The sequence below is a fragment of the Balaenoptera ricei genome, chromosome 4 (assembly GCF_028023285.1).
Source record: "Balaenoptera ricei isolate mBalRic1 chromosome 4, mBalRic1.hap2, whole genome shotgun sequence".
In the NCBI taxonomy this organism is placed as follows: Eukaryota; Metazoa; Chordata; class Mammalia; order Artiodactyla; family Balaenopteridae; genus Balaenoptera; species Balaenoptera ricei.
In genome coordinates this window covers 132,445,956-132,471,206 of record NC_082642.1, presented here as the reverse complement: position 1 = coordinate 132,471,206, position 25,251 = coordinate 132,445,956, and the positions used below count along the sequence as shown (strand labels likewise).

At 35.4% G+C, this 25,251-nt stretch overlaps 2 protein-coding genes across 2 annotated transcripts in view; one reads left to right on the top strand and one right to left on the bottom strand.

The window, feature by feature from the left end:
* Window positions 1-1,678: 1,678 nt before the first annotated feature.
* Window positions 1,679-12,300, top strand: HSPA13 (heat shock protein family A (Hsp70) member 13). Its single transcript, XM_059921374.1, has 5 exons — window positions 1,679-1,754; window positions 3,322-3,662; window positions 6,076-6,289; window positions 8,025-8,192; window positions 9,142-12,300. The coding sequence occupies exons 1-5, from the start codon at window positions 1,730-1,732 to the stop codon at window positions 9,807-9,809; spliced, it is 1,416 nt and encodes a 471-aa protein (XP_059777357.1). The 5' UTR covers window positions 1,679-1,729; the 3' UTR covers window positions 9,810-12,300.
* A 6,742-nt stretch (window positions 12,301-19,042) lies between these two features.
* LOC132365505 (multidrug resistance-associated protein 1-like) overlaps window positions 19,043-25,251 on the bottom strand; it is an 80,854-nt gene continuing 74,645 nt past the window's right edge. The window contains exons 25-28 of the mRNA XM_059922225.1: window positions 22,662-22,820; window positions 21,208-21,374; window positions 20,042-20,236; window positions 19,043-19,704 (exon numbers count right to left, since the gene is read on the bottom strand). Coding sequence (XP_059778208.1) covers window positions 19,566-19,704; window positions 20,042-20,236; window positions 21,208-21,374; window positions 22,662-22,820 — 660 coding nt within the window. The 3' untranslated portion in view covers window positions 19,043-19,565. The remainder of the gene's footprint in view (window positions 19,705-20,041; window positions 20,237-21,207; window positions 21,375-22,661; window positions 22,821-25,251) is intronic.

The following is a 25,251-nucleotide window of genomic DNA, read 5'->3' as shown; positions in this document are numbered from 1 at the left end:
TTACACCTCTAGTTCTATCTCTGAAACTTCCACCTCACGCTTTATGATCCAGCAGCCTTCTATGAGACTGCCTTCTGCTTCCACACTCTTGGTAATTCAGTTCCCTCTTCCTGGAACACCTCCAGCCAACTGCTTATTATCCCATCAACCCATCTCGAGGCTCCCTTTTACTCTTCAAAGTACTGCTTAGACGTATTATCTTCCACTAAGTCTTCTCCTCAAGATAAAATTATACAGCCTTTATTCAATCCTGTTTCTGCCCTATGGCCATACTGCAATTATGTTGCACACCATAATAAATTACATTTATGTGTTTATCTTCTGTCTCTCCTTCTGGTTGTTACTAGTGGCTAACACTGTGCTCAATAAATGTTCACATGATCATTATACCCAGTAATATTAAGGAACTGAGTGTTTGAATTACGCATTCTTCATAAGGAAATGGTAGTGAACACTACTCACTATAGGCACACACGCTTTTTATTCTTTACATTATGAAACATTTAAAATATACACGAAAGTGGAGAGCACATTATAAAGAATCCGCATTAACCATAACAGCTTCAATAAGCATCAACATTTTCATACACATTTTTATACCGGCTAGAAAGCCACTGGCAGGTTATTCTCCTAGCAGGTTGACCTGTTGTCAACAGGAATTGTTTGACTTATATCTTAGGCAAGGAAATAGATTTCAAGTCTCCGGGATCATTGTTCTAATGAACTTTAACAGCAGTAACGGACAAAACACTTTCAGAACGAGCCATGAAGTCCACTAGGGACCAAGAAGCGAGAAAACTCGGGTCTATTTAAGACTAGAACCAGAAAAACAGTTCACAAGTGTCCTAAATGGCCATTGCATGTTAAGGGATTCGTGCATGAAAACAATTCCTGCCACTTATAACTTAATTCAAGAGAAAGTTAAGGTATTTCGTTTACGTTTTTCTTTTCAATGGCCCTCTTCAGTGTTAGCAATAGAGGAAAATGTGTCCCTGCTCCTTTGGATAAATCGCATTGACTGAAGATTCCTCGAATTCATTTTTTCCAAAACGAAAGCACAGGAGTGAGGATCGTATCCAAGTTCCGGGGTCGCCAGCCCCTGCCTCCCTCTACGCCCGCACTGTGGCAGGGGCTCTTCTAGAGATGCTGCGGCGAGGGGCGGGGGGGGGGGGAATGTTTGGGACCGCCCCCCCCCCAATCTGGAATCTAGATCCCCGGCAAACGAGCACGCTTTAAAAGGTAGAAAGAACGAAATAACAAACGCTGGAACCTGGGCCTGGTTAGGCACATCACCCCAAAACGCAATCACCTAATGGTACTCACTGCCCCTCAGGCGAATGGGGACAGGCCGGAACTACACTTCCCAGAAAGCAAAGCGGCGGGGCGGTGCTAAAAAGACTGTTTTTAACCTCAAGTTCGCTCCAGGTGCTTCAGGTTTGCTTAGAAACTCCAGTCCCTCTTGCTAGCGCTCCTCCGCCCCAGCCTAATTGGCTCTGTAGTCCGTTGCGTGGGAGGCGGCTCGGGCGCCCCTGGCAGCGGTTAAATGGGGGCCCTCATGCCCTCGGCCTCACGGTAAATGAAGTCCTTTCTCTGGTCCGAGATGTAGCTTCTCGGGCCGCGTCAGAGCAACAGGACTACATTTCCCAGAGGAGCGCGGGGCTGCCGGGCGGCGTGGGGGCGGTGCCTCACGTCTGGTACAGTCATCCTAAGCTTCTTCCGCTGGACTGTGATGGCCGGAGAGATGACGATCTTAGGTCAGTGACCAGGAGGGTCCTTTGCGCTGTTGCGGGCACCGGAGCGGTTGAGGGAGGCCGGGGTGTTGGGGTCGTTGCATCTGCTGGATCCCGCTGGCGCAGCGGGTAGGGCGCCAGAAAGGTGACTTAGAGGCGGTTTTGGGCTGTTCGCGACGCCGGGTTGGGGGTCGCCTCTAGGAAGGCCCGGGCCGCAGTAGGCCCGGGTAAGACCGGCGGCGACCTCTGCATACATCCCAGGGACGTTGGGCCTCGGGAAGGGTTCTTTCCTACGCAACGTCGATTTTTGAATCGTTGGTTGAATTGGGGCCTTTGAGAGGCCGACAGAATGTGCATCTCTTAGACCCCTAGACCCCTTTGTGGAGGAAGGGGGAGGAACAGCAGCAGCATCCCGAGCTGTAGACTCAGGGGACGCTGGATTTTGAGAGAGCCAGATACCTCTTTGATGTACAGTCCAGTGTTCTTTCCACCAATCCGGGTAGGAACTACCCTCTCCGGCGGAGAAGGTGATGAAATGCTTCTGAAAATGTGTACGTAGGAGCAAGAGGAAGCTGGGATTGGCAGCGGATGTCATTTCATTATGTGTTGATGAGGATGACCTAATGATTAGTAAAGCCGACTCCTACAAATTGGTGTTTTGAGTTGTATGTAACATGGATGGACACAGGTGTATAGCACAGCCTCCTGAAACCAAATAACAGATTAGCTGTAAATTCGAATTGACTTCTTTCTCCATCACTTATGTTTACAGTTTGCGTGGCGTTTGTTCGTATTTGGCTTTTTCAGCAATTGGTATTTATTGAACAGTTTTCTACTGGCTAGGAACCATTGGTGCAGGGGACACAGCGTGACTAAAACCTGACTTCAAAGAGCTTCCATTTATGTTATCATCAGGGTTACACACTTTTAATTCTTCTCCGAAATATCACCTCTGCAAGATGTCCTTAATTCGTATTTAATACAGAAAAAGTTAACTATGTTCTGTAATGAAGGGATCGTTTAAAAATATCTAAGCAATTTCCAAAATTATTTTAATCCAGTTTATCCATTTCATCCGTTTGAAAGGAAAAAAGAGAGAGGGGATAAAGAGTTTTACCCTTACAATAACAGAGCTTTTGCTGTGGAAATTTTAATGTTAGTTTCTTTTTAATAATGACATCTAAAGCTAATTATAAAACTATAAAATCTAAATATCATTTGATCAAGAATTGGATTATATTCTAGCTTTTGCTCCAAATGAATGACTTCTCCTGTCAGCATTAGCACAATTATTATCGAAATGTTTTTATTTTTTATCCCTTTACTCACCCATAAGTGAAGCACACAAACATACAGGGGGTTTTTTGTTTGTTTGTTTTTGTTGTTACTTCATTTTAATTGTATTATAGTCAGTTTGCATTATGAAAAACTTGATGTTTGAGAAACGTTATCGTGAGTACTGTAAAAGAAAATATTTGGAGACTATTTTTAGTCTAGCACGGAAGCGTGATAGTAAAGGGATTTTACTGTTGTAATTTCGCGCATTGTACTAGTTTGATAAGACGCAACTTGTAATTTGCCTGTATTTCAGGATCAGCTGTTCTGACTCTCCTGTTGGCTGGCTATTTCGCGCAACAGTATTTACCACTGCCTACTCCTAAGGTGATTGGAATTGACCTTGGCACTACCTACTGTTCAGTTGGGGTGTTTTTTCCTGGAACAGGAAAAGTAAAGGTCATTCCAGATGAAAATGGGCACGTCAGCCTACCCAGCATGGTGTCCTTTACTGACAACGATGTTTATGTGGGGTATGAAAGCTTAGAGCTGGCGGACTCAAATCCTCAGAACACAATATATGACGCTAAAAGATTCATAGGCAAGATTTTTACCCCAGAAGAGCTAGAAGCTGAAATTGGCAGATACCCATTTAAGGTAAGTGAAGCCAAAATCTATTTTAACTCTAGTTCAGCATACTGTTTCAATTAATGCTTTGGCTTCAAGTTACAAAACATTCTATTTCAACAGACTCAGTTTGCCTGGAAGTTATATTATCTCATATAACAAACAATCCCACAGCAGCTCCAGGGTTAGCTAATTCAGTGGTTCCGCAATATTACTGAGGACTTAGGATATTACCATCTCCTCACTCTGCTATCCTCAGAATGTCTGCACAGCTCTTTCATTGTAGCCGGAGGCTAATGAAGCCCCATGTACCTATAGATGGGTGGATGGATAAATAGATACTCTTCCTGTGTTTGTGTGTATACATATTTATATACATAAAAAGAGATCACAGGCATGCTGTGTAATGACTTGTTTGAAACTCATCAATATATCATGGACAATTAGTCAGTGGGCTCACATCATTCATTATCTTTCATGGTTGTGTGAAACGACTGTTCCGCCAATTAATTGTCCAGTCTCAGTGTAAGTTTTATTTTTTCCCTGGTTTTCCACTATTATTGGAGCTTCAGTGAATATCCTTGTACATGTATGTTTTTACACTTCTCTGATAATTTCCTAAATTTGAATTCAAGAACTGGAATTGATAGGCCAAATGATTGCATGTTTTTAAGGCTTTTGATTTGTATTGCCAAATTGTGCATCGAAAAGTTTACGTGCCTTTATTTTTTAGAATGCCTATATCTTCACTAGTTATTGTTTTTCAATCTTTGCCAATAGATAAATAAAAAATGGTATCTTGCATTAATTTGCATTCCTGTGATTTCTGTTGAGGTCAGACTTTTAAAAACGTGTTTATTGGCATTTTAATTTTCTTTAGTGATCCACTTCTTACCCTTTGTCCTGTTTTCTTTTGGGGTGTTTGTCTTTCCCTTGATGACTATGAAATACCTTTGTGATGTGTTTTCAGTATTTTTTCCTTTTTTTAAAAAAACTGACGTATAATTTTATTTTTGAACTGTCAAGACTTAAATTTTTATGTGGTAAAATCATCTCTTAATAATTTTTTTTAAATGTTTTTGGACTCTTACCATGCTTACGGTGGCCTTTCCCATCCTATCCACTTGTATTTTTTTTCTAATGCTTTTATATAAGTATTTGTAGGTTTAGGTTTTGCTGGGGTTTTTTTTTTCTTTTAAGCATTTAAATGTTTATTCCATGTAGGGTTCCCCCCCCCTTTTGGTTAATTATGAAGTGAGATTCTAAATAAATAGATTTTAAAATAGATAGTGGTATCAGTGCTGCTTATTGATTAACCCATCATAAAAATTCTCAAATTTTTATTCATTTTCAAAGGAGCAAAAAAAGAATCTCTCCAGGCATTTCTTAGGTTTACATCTTTGTTCTTTTTTAGCTTCTTTCTTAAGACCCTTTACTAATTTGTAATTTTTCTTATGTAATGATAAAATCATATAAAGCTATACAGTTTCCTCTAAGTTACAGCTTTGGGTACATTACTTATTGATCCAAGAGTTATTTTAAAGGTTTTTTTGGTTTGTTTTAAGTTTCTAAGTGATCTGATTTTTTTGTTGTTTCTGTTTCATGATCACTCTGAAGGTACTGGTACATTTGGGTCTTATTTTAAGGACCTTATTTTAAGTGTCCATAGCTTGTTTTTGTTTTCCCCAGACAGGTAAAATACTTTTTGGAAGGTCAGATTTTCTTAATTGAAAACTAATTATGTAGTCTTGAATGATTGGGGTAAACTTCTTATAATTTCTTAGAACAGACTAATTCCCTTTTACTGTTGATGTTAATACAAACTATTGGTGAAACTAGTATGTTTTAGAATTAGTCTGATTTTTTAAATGTACAAATGTACAACTACATTAGCAGGAAAAAGATGCTAATACATGTTTTCATGGAAACAAGAATGTGAGTGATATTTGATTCTTAGATAAGAACATAACAAAGCACTAAAATTATTCTTGTTAATATGTACCAGGACATTCTTTCAATTATCTATTACTTTTGGAAATAAGTTAATTTTTTAAAAAAGAAGATCTTGGGTCACAAACATGACTTAGCCACTGTTATTCCTTCTACTTCATCATTCATCTTTTCTTTCATTTAACAGATATATATTGAGAATCTTCTATGTTTCAATTATATGCTTAGTGATGAATTTTATTTTTCTGCTCTTATTGAGAGCTATGGAGTGGATTCATTTTATAGCTTTTAAAGTATGACTTTTAATAACCTCTAATCTTAGTAAATGCACTTGCTAGATAACAAATGAATTGTATGACCCTTTAAAGGTAAGTTTTGATTGAATACATTCCATATGTATGTGTGTTAGCGTATGTGTATGTACGTATATGTAAGTATATACACACACAGTTTTATATATATATTTTTTTATCTTTGCAAATCTTATTCACAGGTTTTAAACAAAAATGGAATGGTTGAGTTTTCTGTGACAAGTAATGAGACCATCACCGTTTCCCCAGAATATGTTGGCTCTAGACTGTTGTTGAAATTAAAGGAAATGGCAGAGGAATATCTTGGAATGCCAGTTGCCAATGCTGTTATTTCTGTACCAGCAGAATTTGATCTAAAACAGAGAAATTCAACAATTCAAGCTGCTAACCTTGCAGGTAATATCACTTACCTGAGTTACATTTTGCTCAAAATTTTGTTAGGCTGAAAATCTGTAGTAATGTGTATCATTTTGCAAACCACCTAACTAGGCACCTAGACAAACTATATGGTGGATAAATCAGATGGATTTTTATATAGGTTTACAAACAATTTAGAAAGCTCCATGGTACAATGTAAAATGTGTATATTATGACAGCAGCCTATCAGTTAGGCATATGAGAAAGGCTGAGAAAGAACATGGACACATGTTAACAGTGAGGAATTTTTTCTTCTAAAATTCTTTTAATGTTAAGATGAATATAATATAATGTTTTTTAAAAATCTGAGGTGGGAGAAAATTCATTCAACACCATTCAGCAAATATTAAGTGCCTAGGTAAACAAAACAGATAAATCCATTTTCTCATGGAGCTTATATTCTGTTGGAGGGAACAGAAAATCAGCATTGAAGATAAGTATATTATGGCATTTCTTACTTAGCATTATTAACATTTGGGGCTGGATTATTCTTTGCTGTGGGGAACTGTCCTGTGTATTATAGGGTATTTTGCAGCACCCCTAGCCTGTACACACTAGAAGGTAGTGGCACTCTCCCCACCAAGTAGTGATAATTTTATGTCTCCAGACAATGCCAAATGTCCCCAGAGGAACGAAATGACCTCTGGTTGAGAGCCTTGATACAATGTATGTCAGAAAGTAACGTGCTGTAGAAAAAAAGACAGGATAAGGGGGCAGGTGGGTGATCAGAGAATAGGGGGATTTGCAGGTTTTAAAGAGAGCGGTCAGGTAGACTTCACTGAGAAAGTGACGTTTAAGTAGATTTGAAGGAAGCAAGGTAGTGAGCCAAGCAGATATATGGAGGAACTGTGTTGCAGGAGAGAGAGTGCCAGTGTAGCAGACATAAAATGAGAATTTGCTGGTACATAAGAAGATAGGAAGTTGGCCAATGTGGCCAGAGCAGAGTTAGTGATGAAGTCAGAGAGCTAAGGGGAAGGGTATTAAGGTCTTTGAATAAATTCTTCAGAGTTTGACTAGTTTTTATGGCTTGTGATACATAAAGCCATACTACTTTCACGGCCGTTCATTATGTGTGGCAGTTAGTTTAAAGCAGGAGTTTTGCTCAAGGAAATCTGATCTTTTGCTTGCACATTTACTGTTTAACTTTACCTTGAAGTCAGATTTTGCTATGTATTTCAGATTTGCAAGGGTCTTGGATTTTAAGTACTTTTTTGAAGTGTCATTGTAGCTATTGTAGCTACTGGATTTTTCATTTTATTATCATTTCTTCTCTGTTTATTCATGTGTTCTTTTTATCAAAAATTCATTTTTCAAAGAAGAGCACACTAAGCTTACCTCATTTCTATAGCAATTTGTTACAGTGCATAATGACTAAAGTTTATTTGCTCATATATTCCCAAGTAAAATAGGAATATTAGAAGAGGCTGAGAGATTTTTTAAAATTAAGTATTAATAAAGAATAGAATGATGTATTCTGCTGAATCTGGGCCTTTATTTCTTTACATTATAATCTTCTTTTAGAATAATTTTAATGACACCCATTTGGAAGAACCTATATTTATCCTTCCCATTTCATTATTTTTATTGGGTTTGTGACTGTGTACTCAGTGGAGTTCACTTCAGAGAAGATACTTATGTGTTGTAAGATTAAGTGAGAAGAAATTTCTTAATAGTGTCCTCTCATGATTGTTCTTCCCTCCAACCAATTTTATAGGACTGAAGATCTTAAGAGTAATAAATGAACCCACAGCAGCAGCTATGGCCTATGGTCTCCACAAAGCTGATGTCTTTCACGTCTTGGTGATAGATTTGGGTGGAGGAACTTTAGATGTGTCATTGCTGAATAAACAAGGAGGAATGTTTTTAACCCGAGCGATGTCTGGTAAGAAAAATAGAGGGAGCGTTAAAGAGATTAAGGCACGTTAACATATCTAATGTGTAAAGTGTTCATTTTTAAATTTTTCCGTATTCTTTGCGTTCATTTTGGTAATCTTCTGTACGTGTAATCTTATGCCACCACTTATTATATTTATAGCAAAAAGTTAAGTCTCAAAAAATGACTGGACATCCTGTAAGTCAAATAAATATACTGCCATTTGTAGCTGAGCCAGTAGTTTTCACCTCCATGGTAAAGGGAACAGAAGGAAAGAAATTATTTTAAAATGAAGGATGATCAGTTTATTTCACTTAATAATCTGTTTCACAAAATAGATATCTTTAGGAAATCTAATAATAGTATTTTGCATTCTAAATTTTTTTTTAAGGTTAATTTAGTTTAAGGAATTAAGCCTGTGGAGCTTAAGTTACAGGTGGCCTAACTGGACCCATTTAGAACCAAGTTCAGTGGTGGGCATTTATATTGCATTACTCTTTTCCTAATTAAATTATTTTTTCTACTTTTCAGCTCTTAATCATTTAAACAAAAGGATTTTTTAAAAAAGAGAAAATGCTTACTGGTACTTCTTAATTAAAAGGAGGACTTCCTTCTGTTGAGAATAATGACATTTAGTGTTTTTAAATTGCTACTTAAAAGCCGGTCTGTGTTCTCAATTTCTTAATTTCTGCAAAAGTATTTGATATCACTGAGATACCTCCTATTACATCATTTAAACCCGGATGTGCACTGTATTTTAATAGTACACATTTGAATTAAAATCATTTTAATCCAGTTATTTTTAATCAGTCTTTGTATGAATAAAATCTTAATACATTAAATAAGGATTTATTATTCCCAGAATATCATTTATACATACATACTACACAGACACACGTATATATGTACACACATAAACGTATATTCATAAATATAAACTTTGTAATTTTTAACTTAGGAAACAATAAACTTGGAGGACAAGACTTCAATCAAAGATTGCTTCAGTACTTATATAAACAGATCTATCAAACATATGGCTTCCTACCCTCTAGGAAAGAGGAAATCCACAGATTAAGACAAGCTGTAGAAATGGTCAAATTAAACCTGACTCTTCATCAGACTGCCCAGATGTCAGTATTACTAACGGTGGAGGAAAAGGACGGGAAGGAACCTCAGAGTAGTGACACTGAACCGCCAAAGGACGAACTTTCCCCGGCAGACAGCCCCCATGTGAACAGCATGTTTGGAGCTAGCCTTCCTGAAAAGAAGAATGGAGAAAGTCAGGTTTTATTTGAAACAGAAATATCACGGAAGCTCTTTGACACCCTTAATGAAGATCTTTTCCAGAAAATACTAGTACCCATTCAGCAAGTGTTAAAAGAAGGCCACCTGGAAAAAACTGAGATTGATGAGGTGGTTTTGGTTGGGGGCTCAACTCGTATTCCTCGAATCCGCCAAGTCATTCAAGAGTTCTTTGGAAAGGATCCCAACACGTCTGTAGACCCTGACTTGGCAGTGGTGACAGGAGTGGCTATCCAAGCAGGGATTGATGGAGGCTCTTGGCCTCTCCAGGTCAGTGCGTTAGAAATTCCCAATAAGCATTTACAAAAGACCAACTTCAACTGAATTATGGAGGGATGGTCATTTGAGATCTTGTCTGATGATCTCTTCCTGTTTATCAGACCACCTCTGTCCACTAAATAAAGTCTCTAAAATGTCTCACACATTTACCTAAAAGGTAACATTTATATATATGAAATTTTACAGAACATTTTGTTTTAGAATTGAATGTGACCAGATTGATCCTTGATTTTGGAGAGATCCCATTCCAACAAGTACTTCTAAAGTGAAAGAATTGAGGTAAAGCTCTTACAGGAGCATAGGTGACTGTATTTTCTGGATTCTGGAAGTAGATATCCATGTGCACTTAAAACTATATTCTATAAACATTGCCTAGTGCCAATTATAGGATTCCCAGTTCTTACTAAATTATATTAGCAGGAGCTGGTAATTTATTTACTTGGTTATCACATGTAACTCTTAAATTTGAACTATACTTGAAGGACAGTGTTGATGTCAGGTACTTACAGTGGCTGGGAGATAGCAGTATTATTGATATAAGCTGCATATATAATATTCAATAACTGCCATATATAACAAAATTACTTTCACAAATTCAGTATCCCATTTTGTGTCCTATTCCTATAACCTGCATTCTCCGGATTTTCAAAATATATTTATTGGATCAATTTATTTTCTTTCTAAAATAGCTACAGATTTATTCAAATGTTTCATTACCAATTTATATTTTAGTTCTTCATCTGCTATGTGTCATTCTCTGCTTGGATTTCCATGATTCTGCATGGTTTGAAAACAATAGAGAATTATTAATTACATTTTAAAAATGTGTTAATGTCACAATAAAGCCGTCATTACTATACATTTTTTTTGTTATTTAAGACCTTTGTAGACATTGATAAACAGCAGTAATTAGGTACAGTATTTATTTATTTTATGTTTTTGTTTTTGTTTCATTGTTTATTTTCAGTAAGCCCTGGAGAATTTAGCTTGCATTTGATTCAGTTTTACCAAGATTTTTTCCCCGTATTTAGTTTTAAATGAGGAAAATTGTACTCATTTGTAAAAACCTTGTTATTGTTTCCTACCATCATTTAAAAATAATCAGACTTGGACTGTTTTTAGCCTTAAGGTTAGTGTGTGATGAGAGCAAAAAATTTGTGAATACTGGAAATAATGTGGAAATCTAATGTGGAAGATGATGTGAAAAAAATGTCCACAAATCCGTATTTGTAGTAGTTTTGGTTTGTTTCCTTTTAGAAAAGATGCAGGAACCAAGAAAGAAAATACAGTAGTTTTATTTATGTGATGCCCCTATTATTTGAAGATTTTCTTTTTCCTTAATAGAAGCTACTTCTTATCAACTCAAAAATTAAACTCTGGTCAGCAGTTTTGCTAATATAAAATATGTCTGCTTTATCCATTGTTGAATTTGAAAGGATGTTGAATTTCCAATCACTGAAAAAGAGAAATAAGCAAACTCATTTCAGCAACATCAAAACATTTCTGCTTCTCATAGTAAAAATCTGAGTGTTTTTTGCAGATCTTAAAAAAAAAAAAGTTTCTTAGCAATGAAATTGCTGTTAAAACAATTTCAATCAAATACTTTTGTGTACAGAAAATGTCTGTAGTAGGTAAATAGAAAAATATAAAATGTTGACATGTTTTATTTTAGAACTAAATGGAGAAATGCCAAAGAGGAATCCTTCACTGCGTTATGAAAATATTCAAGTGTTCTTTTGGACTTTATAAAAATCTTTACTAGATTTTAAAATTGAAAAATATCTTTTTGCAAAGGTCTTTAAGAGAAAAGTGTTCAATTTATCAAAATCTCCATAGATAGTAACCAGCTTTAACCTAAAGCATTTTAAGATTTTTTTTAAAAAGCTTGAATTTCTCCAGTATATGAGATAGTTCAGGACAATCTGTTAACAGTTCTTAGAGGAAACAATTTGCAAAACAGGGCAGCTAATCTCATACTCTAAAATTGGAATTTAAATGATTTGATTGTTTCTGAAAAATAGGCAGTGTTGGAATTGGGGGACATTAGCATATTAGAAAAGCATAACCATTCTCTAGTATAATTATACCTTTAAAAAAAAATTAATGTCTGTCTTCAATCATATTAGGGGGCTATATATAAATAGTTTTGAAATCGATGTAGTTTATTTAAAAGGTAAAAATGCATTCTGAAAGGGATCATTTATGCATAATAATCTGAAGACATTTTTCATAAAACAAACAATACATTTTGGTTGTACATCTTGCTAGTGTTTTTTGAAGTACATAACTTTTAAAATATTAACTGTCTTGTATGATTAGAATATGTGAATGAATAATTTATTTTGTGTCAGGAATGTTTTGGTATTTACTGTGTTTTCACTGGAACCACTTACATATCAGCAGATACTATTGTGTATAACATGTTCTGAAGATCATAGTTATTATGCATAACAGATTGTGCCTCTTAGATTTGTGTGTATACAGGTATTTCACATTTTAATGTAAATAAATATCACTTTGCAGTTTGTTTTTTAAATTGTGTCCTTTATTTTCTATTCTGGACTACGCCCAGAGTACATTTTTGAGGTATGTAAATAAGAAAGGAAATGGGAATAGAGCTGATCTGAAGCTCATGGCATGTGACCTCAGCAGCTATTACCTAATTCCCTACATCCTGAATGTCCCTGGAGTTGCTTAGTTTTCTACTTACTTCTTTCTTTTTTTTTAAATTAATTTTTATTGGAGTATAGTTGCTTTACAATGTTTTGTTAGTTTCTGCTGTACAGCGAAGTGAATCAGCTATACATATACATATATCCCCTCTTATTTGGATTTCCTTCCCATTTAGGTCACCGCAGAGGATTAAGTAGAGTTCCCTGTGCTGTACAGTAGGTTCTCATTAGTTATCTGTTTTATACATAGTAGTGTATATATGTCAATCCCAATCTCCCAGTTCATCCACCCCTCCTTCCCCCCTTGGTGTCCATATGTTTGTTCTCTACGTCTGTGTCTCTATTTCTGCTTTGCAAATACGTTCATCTGTATCATTTTTCTGGATTCCACATATAAGCAATACACGATACTTGTTTTTCTAGATTAGTTTTGGCTCCGTTATAGTCAGAAGCCATGAATTGGTATTCAGAATTTTGAGTATACTGTTCATGATACAGGAAATGTCTCTTCTAAATTAAAGAAATATTTCACTCTATGACATATTTCTTTGACTTATTTCTTTAATTTAGAAGAGACATTTCCTGTATCATGAACAGTATACTCAAAATTCTGAATACCAATTCATGGCTTCTGACTATAACGGAGCCAAAACTAATCTAGATAGTTAATAATCCTGCATAATAGACTACTGTAATCCTTTGGTTGGTGATTAATACTTTATAGTTCTCTAATAAAGTTTATTCTTTGGGCAAGAAACTCAATACAATTTTTTTAAAAGTTCATGTGATAAATGTAGTCTTTTCAAATGAGCCCTTAAATGGAAACAGTAGATTTGACTCTCTAATCACTAGTTCCTGTGATTCCTTCATGGTTATTTTAACTACTGCTGCTGGGAGATTCAAAATATATGAGGAAATATAGTGATACATCCATATTTATTTCACTTGACTAACAAATACACAGTGCCCTACTGAGGTAGGCAGCTTCTTATGTGACTTCCAATGCTTCAACCTGGTATTCAAGGCTTCAAGTGATGTAGCCATACTTCAGATTTGAATGTAATCTTATGAGAGACCCTAAGCCCGAATCACTGAGCTAAGCAGTTCCAGAGTCCCGATTCACAGAAACAGAGATAATACATTTTTTGTTGTTTTAAGATTACTAAATGTTTATTAATTTCTTATTCAGCAATAGATAATAGTGCTTACTATGTACAGGAGTGTTCTAAATGTTTTAACAATATTAATTAGTTTTGTTCTAAGAAACTTAAGGGTAGTTACTCTTACCCCATTTTCAGATAGGGAAATTAAGGCACAGATGTGTTAGGTAATTTTCCCAGTATTATACAACTAAGACGTAGCAGAGTTATTCAAATCCAGTCCATGTTCAGCCCCAATGCTGTGCTGCCTTATCCATCCCATAATGCAATCCTATAGGACCATTTTTGTTCAGTACTAAACTGGATAGTATCCATGAAAGACCTCTTGTTTACCAGATAATGTTACAGATTTAGACAGTGCTATTTAATTCTTTACATTTCTGAGAAACAAATTTGAATTTACAGATTTTTTTAGATACGAAATGAAGATAATAGTACCTAATTCATTGGGGTTTTGTGAGTGCCTGGCACAGAAAGTGCTAAGTATTATGAATGGAGATGATGATAGAAGGAGAATGAACAAAGTTCAGTGACTTGCTAATTTTATGAGGGATTATAAGAAAATGCCACAAGAAAATAGGTTATTTTCCCTAATATCCTCAAGATGCTGACACTATGAGTCAAAAACTTCTGCAGAATTCTACAGAAATATAAAAGAAAATAAATTTGCTGTGGTAAAGCATTTATTTAGTTTTGGGAAGAATGAATAGCTTGCCTCACATTAAGTTTTTTGTATGTTAAAAAACTAACAAATACAGTCTGTCTTACACCTCATTGAATTAACTATTTTTTGGCTTACCTAAAAGACCTCCTGAAATGTCTTAAATGGCATAACACAACTTTATAACTATAGCTATATATATGTGTGTGTGTATATATATATATATATATATCTACACATACATACACAACATAAATACACACACACAAACACAAAAAATTCTGTTAAGAGTTCATCCAACCACCTTAAATTGCTTAACATAGCCTATATAGTATTGGAAACTGGAAATTGGATCTTAATGATTAGTTGTAACTACTACCCTTCCTTTTTCTCCCAAGTAACTAAATTAAGAATATTTTGTCATAGTTGAAAAATACTTTGCGACAAAAAGTAGTGGTGGCAGACCTTGCTAAATGCTACTGCAATATCTTCTCTATTCATTCTTACTTTCAGAACCCAGTTTTTTTGGAGTGGCAACATCCCCTACTTTAAAAATTATTTTGCATCTAGGGATGGGTATGTGACATAATTCTGCTCTACCTTCTTGAAATGCAGACATGATGCTGGAGATAAAGCAATGGGTTTGCAACTACCAATCAATGGACATGTAATGGTTGGTTGAGCCAAAGGTAGAAGCGGCCAGTGGTGTTACAGAACTGCTCTGGCCAGCTTTGTCCTTTCTACCTTGGGACTTCTTTCTACCTAGGAAAAACAAGCCCCTTAGTTGTTTACACTACTTTCTTTGCTTTCCTTCTTTCCTTCCTTGTGTTTTTAAACTTTTGACCCTTACTTTGTGGTTAAACATTTGGTCAAATTGCCATTTGTTGGACTTCTGCTTCTGGCCAAGATGGAACAAAAAGGAACTGATTCAACTAAAAAGTGGAGGAAAATACATGAAACAACAGTTTTCAAGACCTTACGCATCATGGCCAACATTAATTCTTGTCTATTACCTCTGTAAAGTCATAGCTATAGCAATAAGGGAAAGCAGAAGCTGTTCTGTAATACCTGGAAATTGTTGCACAAATGCTCAGAACAGAAAGCCAGAAGCAGATGTTCAGACAGAATTAGTGTTGACTGAAGCTGGATTAACATTTATGCCTAGTTCCTGTAGTACTCCACTGTCACATATTCTAAATCATTTATTTAGTCTTATTCTCTGATAACCACATTACATTTTCTGTCTATCAAGAGTTGAAAAATAGCAGTAAACCAATAATCATTCACAAGTATATTAATGATAAGCTGAGTTTTATAAACACGAACTCAAAAATCAATCTTGTATCTCTTCCCTTGACACACAAAAATGCACATGTATCATTTTCCTTGTGTTTTGCAAAAATATTTTTCAAATTTTTCACAAATATTTTTCACAACTATCACAAATATTTTTCAGTTTATGATATATTTTTACACTTTACTCATATGCCTATTCATTTTTATTTTTCTCTTTGTGCCGCCCTCAAGAGATAAAATGTTGCTATCTTTGATCAACTATGATAACTATTGAGCATGTGCAAAATCTGGTCGATCTGTAAATAACCTGGTTACCTAGTCAGCAGTCATCGAGAGAAGCCAGTCAGCCTTTACTGGGTTCACACCCGTTACCTTGGCCCCATTAACCCAATAGCAACCACCATACAAACTACCAAAATAGTATTCATTTTCATAAAAAGATTTAGAGAAATGTGGCTCATAATGTAGCCAGAAGTCCTGATTTCTGTATTCCACAGATGGTCTACTTGCTTGGAAAATGACAGCTAGAAAAGTGGGAACTAGGAGAACTGGAAGGAACTAGGAAGAGATCTGCCCTGTTTCTGCCTTCTCAACTTTGCTTAATCCCACTGAGATCAATCACATTGCACACCACTGAGGACCGTGTCTTATTTTAATCTCCAATTATCCCCAAGTTGCTGTGTATAGAATAGCCTTTCATAAACATTGGCTCAGTTTTGCCCTTTTTGTTTACTTCATACTATGCCCTATGATGTGATTTTGTTTGTAAACACAAAACTGCTAACATGTTACTGAATGTTTTGCATATTCCAGGAAGTATTTTATCTGTCCTAAATGTTGTGTTATCTCATTTAATTTTCAAAAAAAAAACAAAAAACCCTTAGGAGGTAGATAAAATTCTTACACCCAAGTAAATCCAGAGAAATAAGTTAACTTGCCCAAGTTTACACAATTAGAAAGTGGTGGAGTTGAGATTTAGCATAAGCACTTTGTCACTAGATCCTGAACTCTTTTAACTACTATAATATTTTCTTATTTTAGTTTTCTTGATTTTTTTCCTAGAATAAAAGCCCTCTAGATCAGTTAGAACTATTTATTATTTTCACGTGTATTAAAATACTGTATTACATCTTCTTAACACTAACTTTGATATCAAAGCTATATTTAAAAGTATATGAAATTGCCCTTATTCAACAATTTTTTTACCTACAAAAATGACTATTTCATATGGCTCAAACTAATACTATATTTGAAGAAGCACCCTACCCCCAAGGTTGAATTCCATTTGTCTACACAGCTATTGGTTTAAAATTCTTCTCCCTCCCATTCTGGAACTATGGACTGTTTAAGTGGCTCTTCTAGGCATGAGACATCTTATTAGAGAACTGAAAAGAGCATCATCATCGGTTTTGTAGTCATGTGGGCCTGGATTCTACATTTTATTGGCCAAGATCCTCTTGGTATCTTATCATATTTGGTAAAATAGGGCAGGCGGTAATAACTTTCATATATTCTTTATTGAGAATTGAAAGTAATAAATTATTCCAGTGCCTTGCACATTACTTGGCATATAGTGGGCTTTCAGTAATAAATATTCTCATCCTAAAAGAATTCAACTTAATGCTTCTTAGGATTTTCCTTCTGTCAGCTAAGGTAAATATTTCTGCATATCCAAATGATAATAATTATTTTCTTAATATATTTTGAAGTTAAAATTTTGAAATAAGTAAATCATTGAATTAAAAGGTTTTTTAAATTCAAATTTACTACTTCTCTATAGTCCAGTCATTTTAAGTATCCTGCACTTTGTTTCAAAGAGCACTTCAGTGACTGAACAAACTTGATGTACATAATAAAAATGAGAATGAAATATTGATTTTTTTAAACACAATAATATTATATTGAGTAATTTTGGCTTAGTCATTTTAAATGACTATTTTATTTTATTTTTTCTTTCTTTTTACTCTTTATTAAACTATATTATACATGAGATATTTATGTATATATATATATATATATAGCTATAACTATCTATCTATATTTTCACAAATCCTAAGTACACAGATTGATGATTTTTACAAATTGAACCAATACTCAGACCCAGATCAAGAAACAGAACATAACCATTTCCCAGAAGCCCACCTTGTTCACCCTTTCAATCATTACCCAATACCACCAAGAGTAGCCAGTATCCCAACTTCTAGGAGTATAGTTTCTCCTCTTTGTTTAAAAAAAACCCAAACCTTTTGTATCAATAGAATCATAGAATCATAAAAGAATATGCTTTTGTGGTTGACTTCTCTTATAGTTTTTTAAAAAATTTCTTTATTTGGTTGCATGGGGTCTTAGTTGTGTCAGGCAGGCTCTTTGTTGCAGCTCGTGGTCTCCTTAGTTGCAGCACACAGCTCCTTAGTTGTGGCACATGAACTCTTAGTTGCGGCATGCATGTGGGATCCAGTTCCCTGACCAGGAACCGAACCCGGGCCCCTGGCATTGGGAGCATGGAGTCTTATCCATTGTGCCACCAGGGAAGTCCCCTGTGTTTTCTTTCACTCCACATTATGTTTGTGAGATTCATCGGTGTTGTTGCCTGTAGCATGTGTTCATTCATTCTCATAGCTGTATAGAATTCCACTGTATGAAGATACCACAATTTATCCAGGTGACTATTGATTTCCCATTAGATTTCTAAATTATGCGGTGTCTCTGATTGATTTACTACATATGTAAAGAGGCCAAAACATAAATTTTAACTGATATTAATGAAATATCCAGTTCCCTTTCTTAATGGATTTCAACATATTTTTTCAATGCCTACTGAGTACAAAACATAGTGGTAGGTACTACAGGAATTGTAAAGACAGGATAGCACTTTCAGTAGCTTACATTTTAAGGAATGAAGCTTTAGATAATATAGGGTTTTATAATTTATGGTACTTTTCATAAATACCCTTAGGGGATGAAGCAAGGTTGTACAAAGTTGTGGCATAGGAAGGAGAAAAAGAGGATAAAAGAAATGGCTGATGAGTCTTAACATGTTAAAATATATTATTAAAATCATCTTGAAAGGAAAATACCATTGAAGTTTGAAAACTTCAAATTTGAATGGCAATTCAGAGAAATAATGTTGCTTCTATTACATAAAACTACCAAATGAAAAAGCCCTTCAAAATATAATTAGTACTACAAATCAACAATTACTTGTGAATGTATACCATCTGATATATAACTCACTGAGGTTATTAATCAAGCCAAAAAATGACGTTCCATAGAAAATATAGGTTTTTTACTCAAAGTAAATAGTAAAAATATTATAAAATATTATTTTTAAATAAAGCAAAATTTTATTTTATAAAATTCAGTTAACATATAATTACTCTTTCCAAAAAGCAGCTGAATAACTCAGTATGTTTCTCTGTGATTCCTCCATAATTTTATATACTGTAAAATAACTCAAAAGTTATTACATATGTATATAGGTGCCTGTATAATATTACTCTAAAATGCCTAATCATTCATTCTACAAACGTTTGTGGAGTGTCAACAACCTGAAAGGCACTATGCTAGGAACCTAACACACAAAAACGATAAACTGGGCACTTGCCTTCAAGTAGCTTTAAGGAGAGGCAGACTAAAAGAATTTAAATAGAGTATGGTCCCTGCCATGATAAAAGTATGCACATAGGGCTACTCAGAGGACAGAAAAAGGGCATGTGGATCAGACAGGGGAGCGAAGGGAAAAATCAAGAGATGCTTTGTGCAGAAGATGACTCCTGAACAGGGTCAGAGACTTAAGGGATAAATGGCATTTAGCACTTTGGGCAATGAGGAAAAGGCAGATATTCTGGAGGGAATGAGTGGAAGAAAGAAGGTTGGGTACAGCCCATTATGGTTAGAGCTATGGTGCTTATCGCTGTTTGTGTTAACATGTAGCTAGGGGCCTGCTTTTTTGCATTTCTCCCCTTTCTTTATTTTTTCAAATACTATTTTATTTGGTACAATCAATATACAACTAAAAGTATTTACTTTTTATCCCTGAGTCTTGTGTTATTCCTGCTTCTGTTAGCATGTCAAAGAAAAGTCCTTTCTGGTGTATCAAATTCTGTGGTGTTTCAAATTCTGTAATCCTTCCAGAGTCTAGAACAAGCACCCTGCAATGTGAAAAGAATCCAGTCAGGTAACCTATAATCAGTGTTTCAGTTCACTCTTCTTGTTCTTGCTACCGTAAAGTTTAAATTACTGTATGAGTTATGTCAGTACAAAATAAAGGTACTATTTAACTCAGGAAATATATCAAGTTTTCTAATATTCTTTGAGCATTAACAAATTCCTCTATTTTGGAAAATATCTTCCATACTATTAGGGGACATTTTGTATCTCTCAGCACAGATAAAATCCTTTATTAGTGGCAAGTAATTAATGTGTTTCGTATGTTCAATAGGTATCTCTGTAGAAACTGTTTTATTTCTGAAAACAAATAAAGCATACCTGTCTGAATCAATGATAGAATGCAGTCTGTGAGCAATCATCAGGATGGTACAATCAGAAAACTCCTTCCTGATTGTGGTCTGCACCAAGTTATCAGTCTCAAAATCGATGGAAGCTGTTGCCTCATCCAAGATGAGAATTTTTGTTTTTCTCAGCAAAGCGCGAGCAAGACAGACAAGCTGTCTCTGTCCAACGCTGTTATAAAAGATAGTAAAATGATTTCCACAATGGAATTTATGGTCATACACTTCCTGTTCTAAAATTCTAATTATACTGTTACTCTCTTCCTAACCCACACATTCATTCATTCTTTTCTTAAGAAATATTCACTGAGTGATTACTATATGCCAGACTCTGGTCCAAGTTCTGCAAATAGAACAATGAATTAAACAGACAAAAGGCTCTGTCTGTGTGTAGGGAGACAAAAAATAAAGATAAATGAGCAAAATGCATAGCAATGAGAACAATTGGAACGTACAGAAAGGGAGGGTGTAAAATGTGGGTACGGGGTGGGCATTTTAGATGGGCATGCCAAAATAATCCTCACTGAGAAGATGTCTTTAAATTCAAGGCCTGAAGGAAGTGGAAAGTGAGTCCTGAAGATTTCCAATGGGAACTTGTTCCTGGCAAAGTGATTGGCAGATGTAAAATTCCTGAGGCAGGCAGGAACTGGCCTGGCATCTTCATGAAACAGCAAGGAACCAAGGAGGCCAAGGTGGCAGAAACAGAGAGAGGGAGGGGAGAGTAAACAAAGAAGAAGCTGAGTCATACAGGCTGTGTCTCTCCAGTGCAGAGAGGGCCTAACTGATTTCCCTTAGGTCTCTGATCACATAAAGGGACTATCCTAAGACATCAAACATCAAAGTAGCCCTTACAACATTTTTTTAGGAAGAAAGCTATTAGAGTAGGAGTCTTTGCAAAAGAAGATTCAATTAAATAGTGACTTTTCATACTGCATTGTTCCTCTTTTTCCCCTTTGTTTCCCTTCACCAGCAGTTTCCCAGCCAGTGGCTATCATTTTATTTATTCCTTGTCTGTCTTCCCTAGAAGAAATCAGCAATGGTGTGTTTTGAACAGGTCAGACAAAATCCATGGTAGCTCAGGAGTGACTTCCTTTTGAGGCCCTGAATGAATAACCTGGGCAAGCTCTGTTCTTAGCAGCTTACCTGAGGTTTTCACCACCCTCTGAAATTTCATGCAGCAGCTTCTTGGGAAGGGACTGCACAAACTCTTTTAAGTGACATAGTTCCAGCACCTCCCATAGCTCGCCATCAGAATACTTGTCTAGGGGGTCCAGATTCATTTGAAGCGTTCCAGAAAATAAAACAGGGTCCTAGAGAATAAAATAGTCACCAGTAATCTTACTGTCACATGAGGCATGCATACATTAAATAAGGAAAAAACAAAATGATCAAAACTAAATAGTTATCAAATTCATTTTATATTGAACCCAAAAGCAGAAGAAAATCAGAATAAGTTTCAAGTTAGATTAAATCATTATAAGCTTCCTGATTCTTTCTCGTCCTCTTATTAATAATGTTGATCACAACCATGATAATAATGATGATGGTAGCTGCCCTTCAGTCAGGGATATAATATAATACAGAAAAGAATTGAATAAATGTAATCTATACTATGTATATAATATTATCTATCAGCTCACCAACCCAGAAAGATAGAAGTAAATATCCTCATTTGACAGATAGTGAACTGGAGGTTTTAAAAAGCTCTCATCCAAGGACACACAGAAGGTAAGTGCTCAAGTAGAATTCAAAGACGACAAGTCCACGCTCTTTCCAATACACTGACATGTCTAGTGAAACTGTATTTTACTACACCGGTTTTGATTTGTAAGAGAGGAATGACTGTTTCTTTTCTCCAGTCAATTTTATCCCTGTCAGAATTTCAGATTTTACTCAAATTAGTTTTGAAGTGAATTCATGAATGTAAGTATGTGTTTAAACACTATGACAAAGAGATGATAGTATTTTAAGATATTTTTAAAGAATAATATAAAGGTATTTCATAAATGCTCAGCTTAAATCTCTCAAACACAACTGAATAAAGTCATCTTTGACTGCAGGCATATTATTGAGGCAATTTGCATACTTGTTAATGATCAAGTTCCTTTGATGCCACAGATGGAAAAATCAAAGGACTTGAAAAAAGATCTAACTGCATTATTGTTCTTTTCATTTTTTCAATATTTTTAAACCTCAAGTCAAAAGAATCAAAATCCTACATTCAAATTGCCAGCTAAGCAAAAGCCTCAGTAATTGTTTTTTTCTTCCAAAAAATACCAATGTGTTGCAGCCTGACCTCTACATTTGAATTTTATTTGTATTTACTATTATGAAGGAAACTTGCAAAGCAACATACCAGTTTTTCAAATAGATAAATGTACGTAGGGAGAACACTTCAGATTTAGAGTGTTTAATAGGATTTAATTACATAGTTATTTTTCATAATACATTTAAAATAATTTGGTTCCCCAAAATGAATGTATATGCTTGAAAGGAATATATTAAAAAAAAAAACTAAAACAAAAACAAAATAAAATAGAGCAAAAGAAGTTTCCCTAGAGGGAGTTAAGAAAGACTAACGACAAAACAGTCTTTACCTGTGGAATAATATTAAGTTTGCCACGAAGGTCATGAAGCCCAATTGTAGATATGTCAATTCCATCAATAATAATTCTGCCTCCTGATCTTTCTACAATTCTAAATAGGCAATTTGATAGTGTTGATTTGCCTGCTCCAGTTCGTCCCACAATTCCAATCTATAATGAAATTATCATAAACAGTTTACATTGTACTTTTTGTAAGGGAAGGGGACCTTGGTACTGACAAAAAATACATTACTTGTCGGGTCAGTAGAATCTAATTTTGCCAACCAGAATAACATTGACTGTCATGGAAGACTTAACGTGACTCGCAAGGATGAGTCTTTATCCAGACACTCCTTACTCACTGGAAAGGCTTGGGCTAATATGTGTGTTTCCTCCAGTTTTGTTTTTTTTTAAATTTTTATTCATTTATTTATTTCTTTATTGGCTGCACTGCATCTTCGTTGCTGCGCGCAGGCTTTCTCTAGTTGCGGCGAGTGGGGGCTACTCTTCCTTGCGGTGCGCGGGCTTCTTATTGCGGTGGCTTCTCTCGTTGCGGAGCATGTGCTCTAGGCGCACAGGTTTCAGTAGTTGTGGCACACGGGCTCAGTAGCTGTGGCTTGCAGGCTCTAGAGTGCAGGCTCAGTAGTTGTGGCGCACGAGCTTAGTTGCTCTGCGGCATGTGGGATCTTCCCGGACCAGGGCTAGAACCTGTGTCCCCTGCATTGGCAGGCAGATTCCTAACCACTGAGCCACCAGGGAAGTCCCTTTCCTCCAGTTTTGAGTAATTTACTTACCACCTAACTAGAGCACATTAGCAGCCCCAGGAAGAGTAGATCATCCCTGAACCATCCCTAAACTAGCCATTAAGGGTGTGGTTTAAAGAGAGACTGATAATGGGGTTGTTTTCCTGAGACTTTCAAAATGAGGCTTCTCTACCATCCCTCCCTCAAAACAAACAAGCAAACAAACATAGGGGACTGGAACCCTTTGCTTAGCTAGGTTAAAAAATCTAAGGGAATGCCTGCAAATTTCCTTGGTGTATCAAAGCAACTACTGCATCAAAACCACTAAGGATGGTCACAGATAATGTCTGAGTATTTTGGATTCTTGGACAAAATAATCAGCTTGTCATAAACATCCAGTGATTGCGTGTGTTCCTTTGGCCATGAGAACTAAAGCAACCTCTTTTGGGTGCTGATTTGTGTCTTGGTGTTAGTAGAACAATGGGCAGAGAGAAGATTATGGTGGCTGGATAACCCTAATTAAATATCTTAAACCTTAAATCTGACATACTATTATACATCAGAAAAACCCAGAGTATGTTGAATTAATTAGAATAATTAAAATTCCACAATGATTTCATTGGTCCAAAAATATTTTTGTCCTTGATGTCACTGCAGTGGACCTGGTTTAGAGGGTTAAAAAAGGAGGTGTTTGGAGATACCAAAGGCAGGTTTCTGAAAAAGGGAAAATGGAACATTGTTGTTAATTAAAATGTTTTTTTACTTTTACTGATTTGTAAAATATCAATCTGATTAGGCAGGATAATAATATGTTTTCATAAAACATTTTGAAAAATGTGGGAAAAATATAGAAGCAAAAATCATCTAAAATCCCATTACCTAGAGAGAATCAGTGTTTATGCTTTGTAACTGTTCTTCTAGGATTTCTGCTAATGTGTATATGTTTGCTTGTTTAAAACACAAAAATGATATACTATCAATAGTTTCGTATATAGTTTTTATCAACTAAATTACATCTCAAGCATTTTCCCAAGTCACTAATGGTCTTGGAAAACATGATGTCACTGACTATACAAATATTCTCTCCTATGTATTTACTGTATAGGTAACTATATATTATCTTACTGTCTTATTGTTGCACTTCGCTTACTAGAGGACGTAAAAATAAAGTATACTACTACTGGGTATACAGCCAAAGGAAATGAAATTAGTATGATGAAGGGGAATCTGCACTCCCGAGTTCATTGCAACATTATTCACAGTAGCCAAGATATGGAACCAACCTAAGTGTATGCCATGCATGAATGGATAAGGAAAAAGAAAAAATATATATGTATATAAACATATATATAATCCTGCCATAAAAATGAAGAAAATCCTGCGATTTGTGGTAACATGGTGAACCTCGAGGACATGATGCTAAGTAAAAGAAGCCAGACAGAGAAAAATATTGTATGATCTCACTTAAATGTGGAATCTAAAAACGTCAAACAAAAGGTTACCAGGGATTGAAGGATGGGGAAAATGGGAAGACGTTGGTCAAAGGGTACAAACTTTCAGTTATAAGGCAAATAAATTCTAGGAATCTAATGCACAGCATGGTGACTATAATTAACGATACTGAAATTTGCTAAGAGAGTAGATCTTAAGTGTTCTTAAGGTTATGGTAATCATTTCACAATACATGTATATCAAACTATCACACTGTACACCCTAAAAAATACAATTTTTATTTGTTAATTTTACCTCAATAAAGCTAAAAAATAGTAAAATCATGTTTCACAACAGATTATGAACAGCTTAAAATATATATTTTTGTTGATAGAGGAAAAACTTATTCTGTACAAACCAACCACATG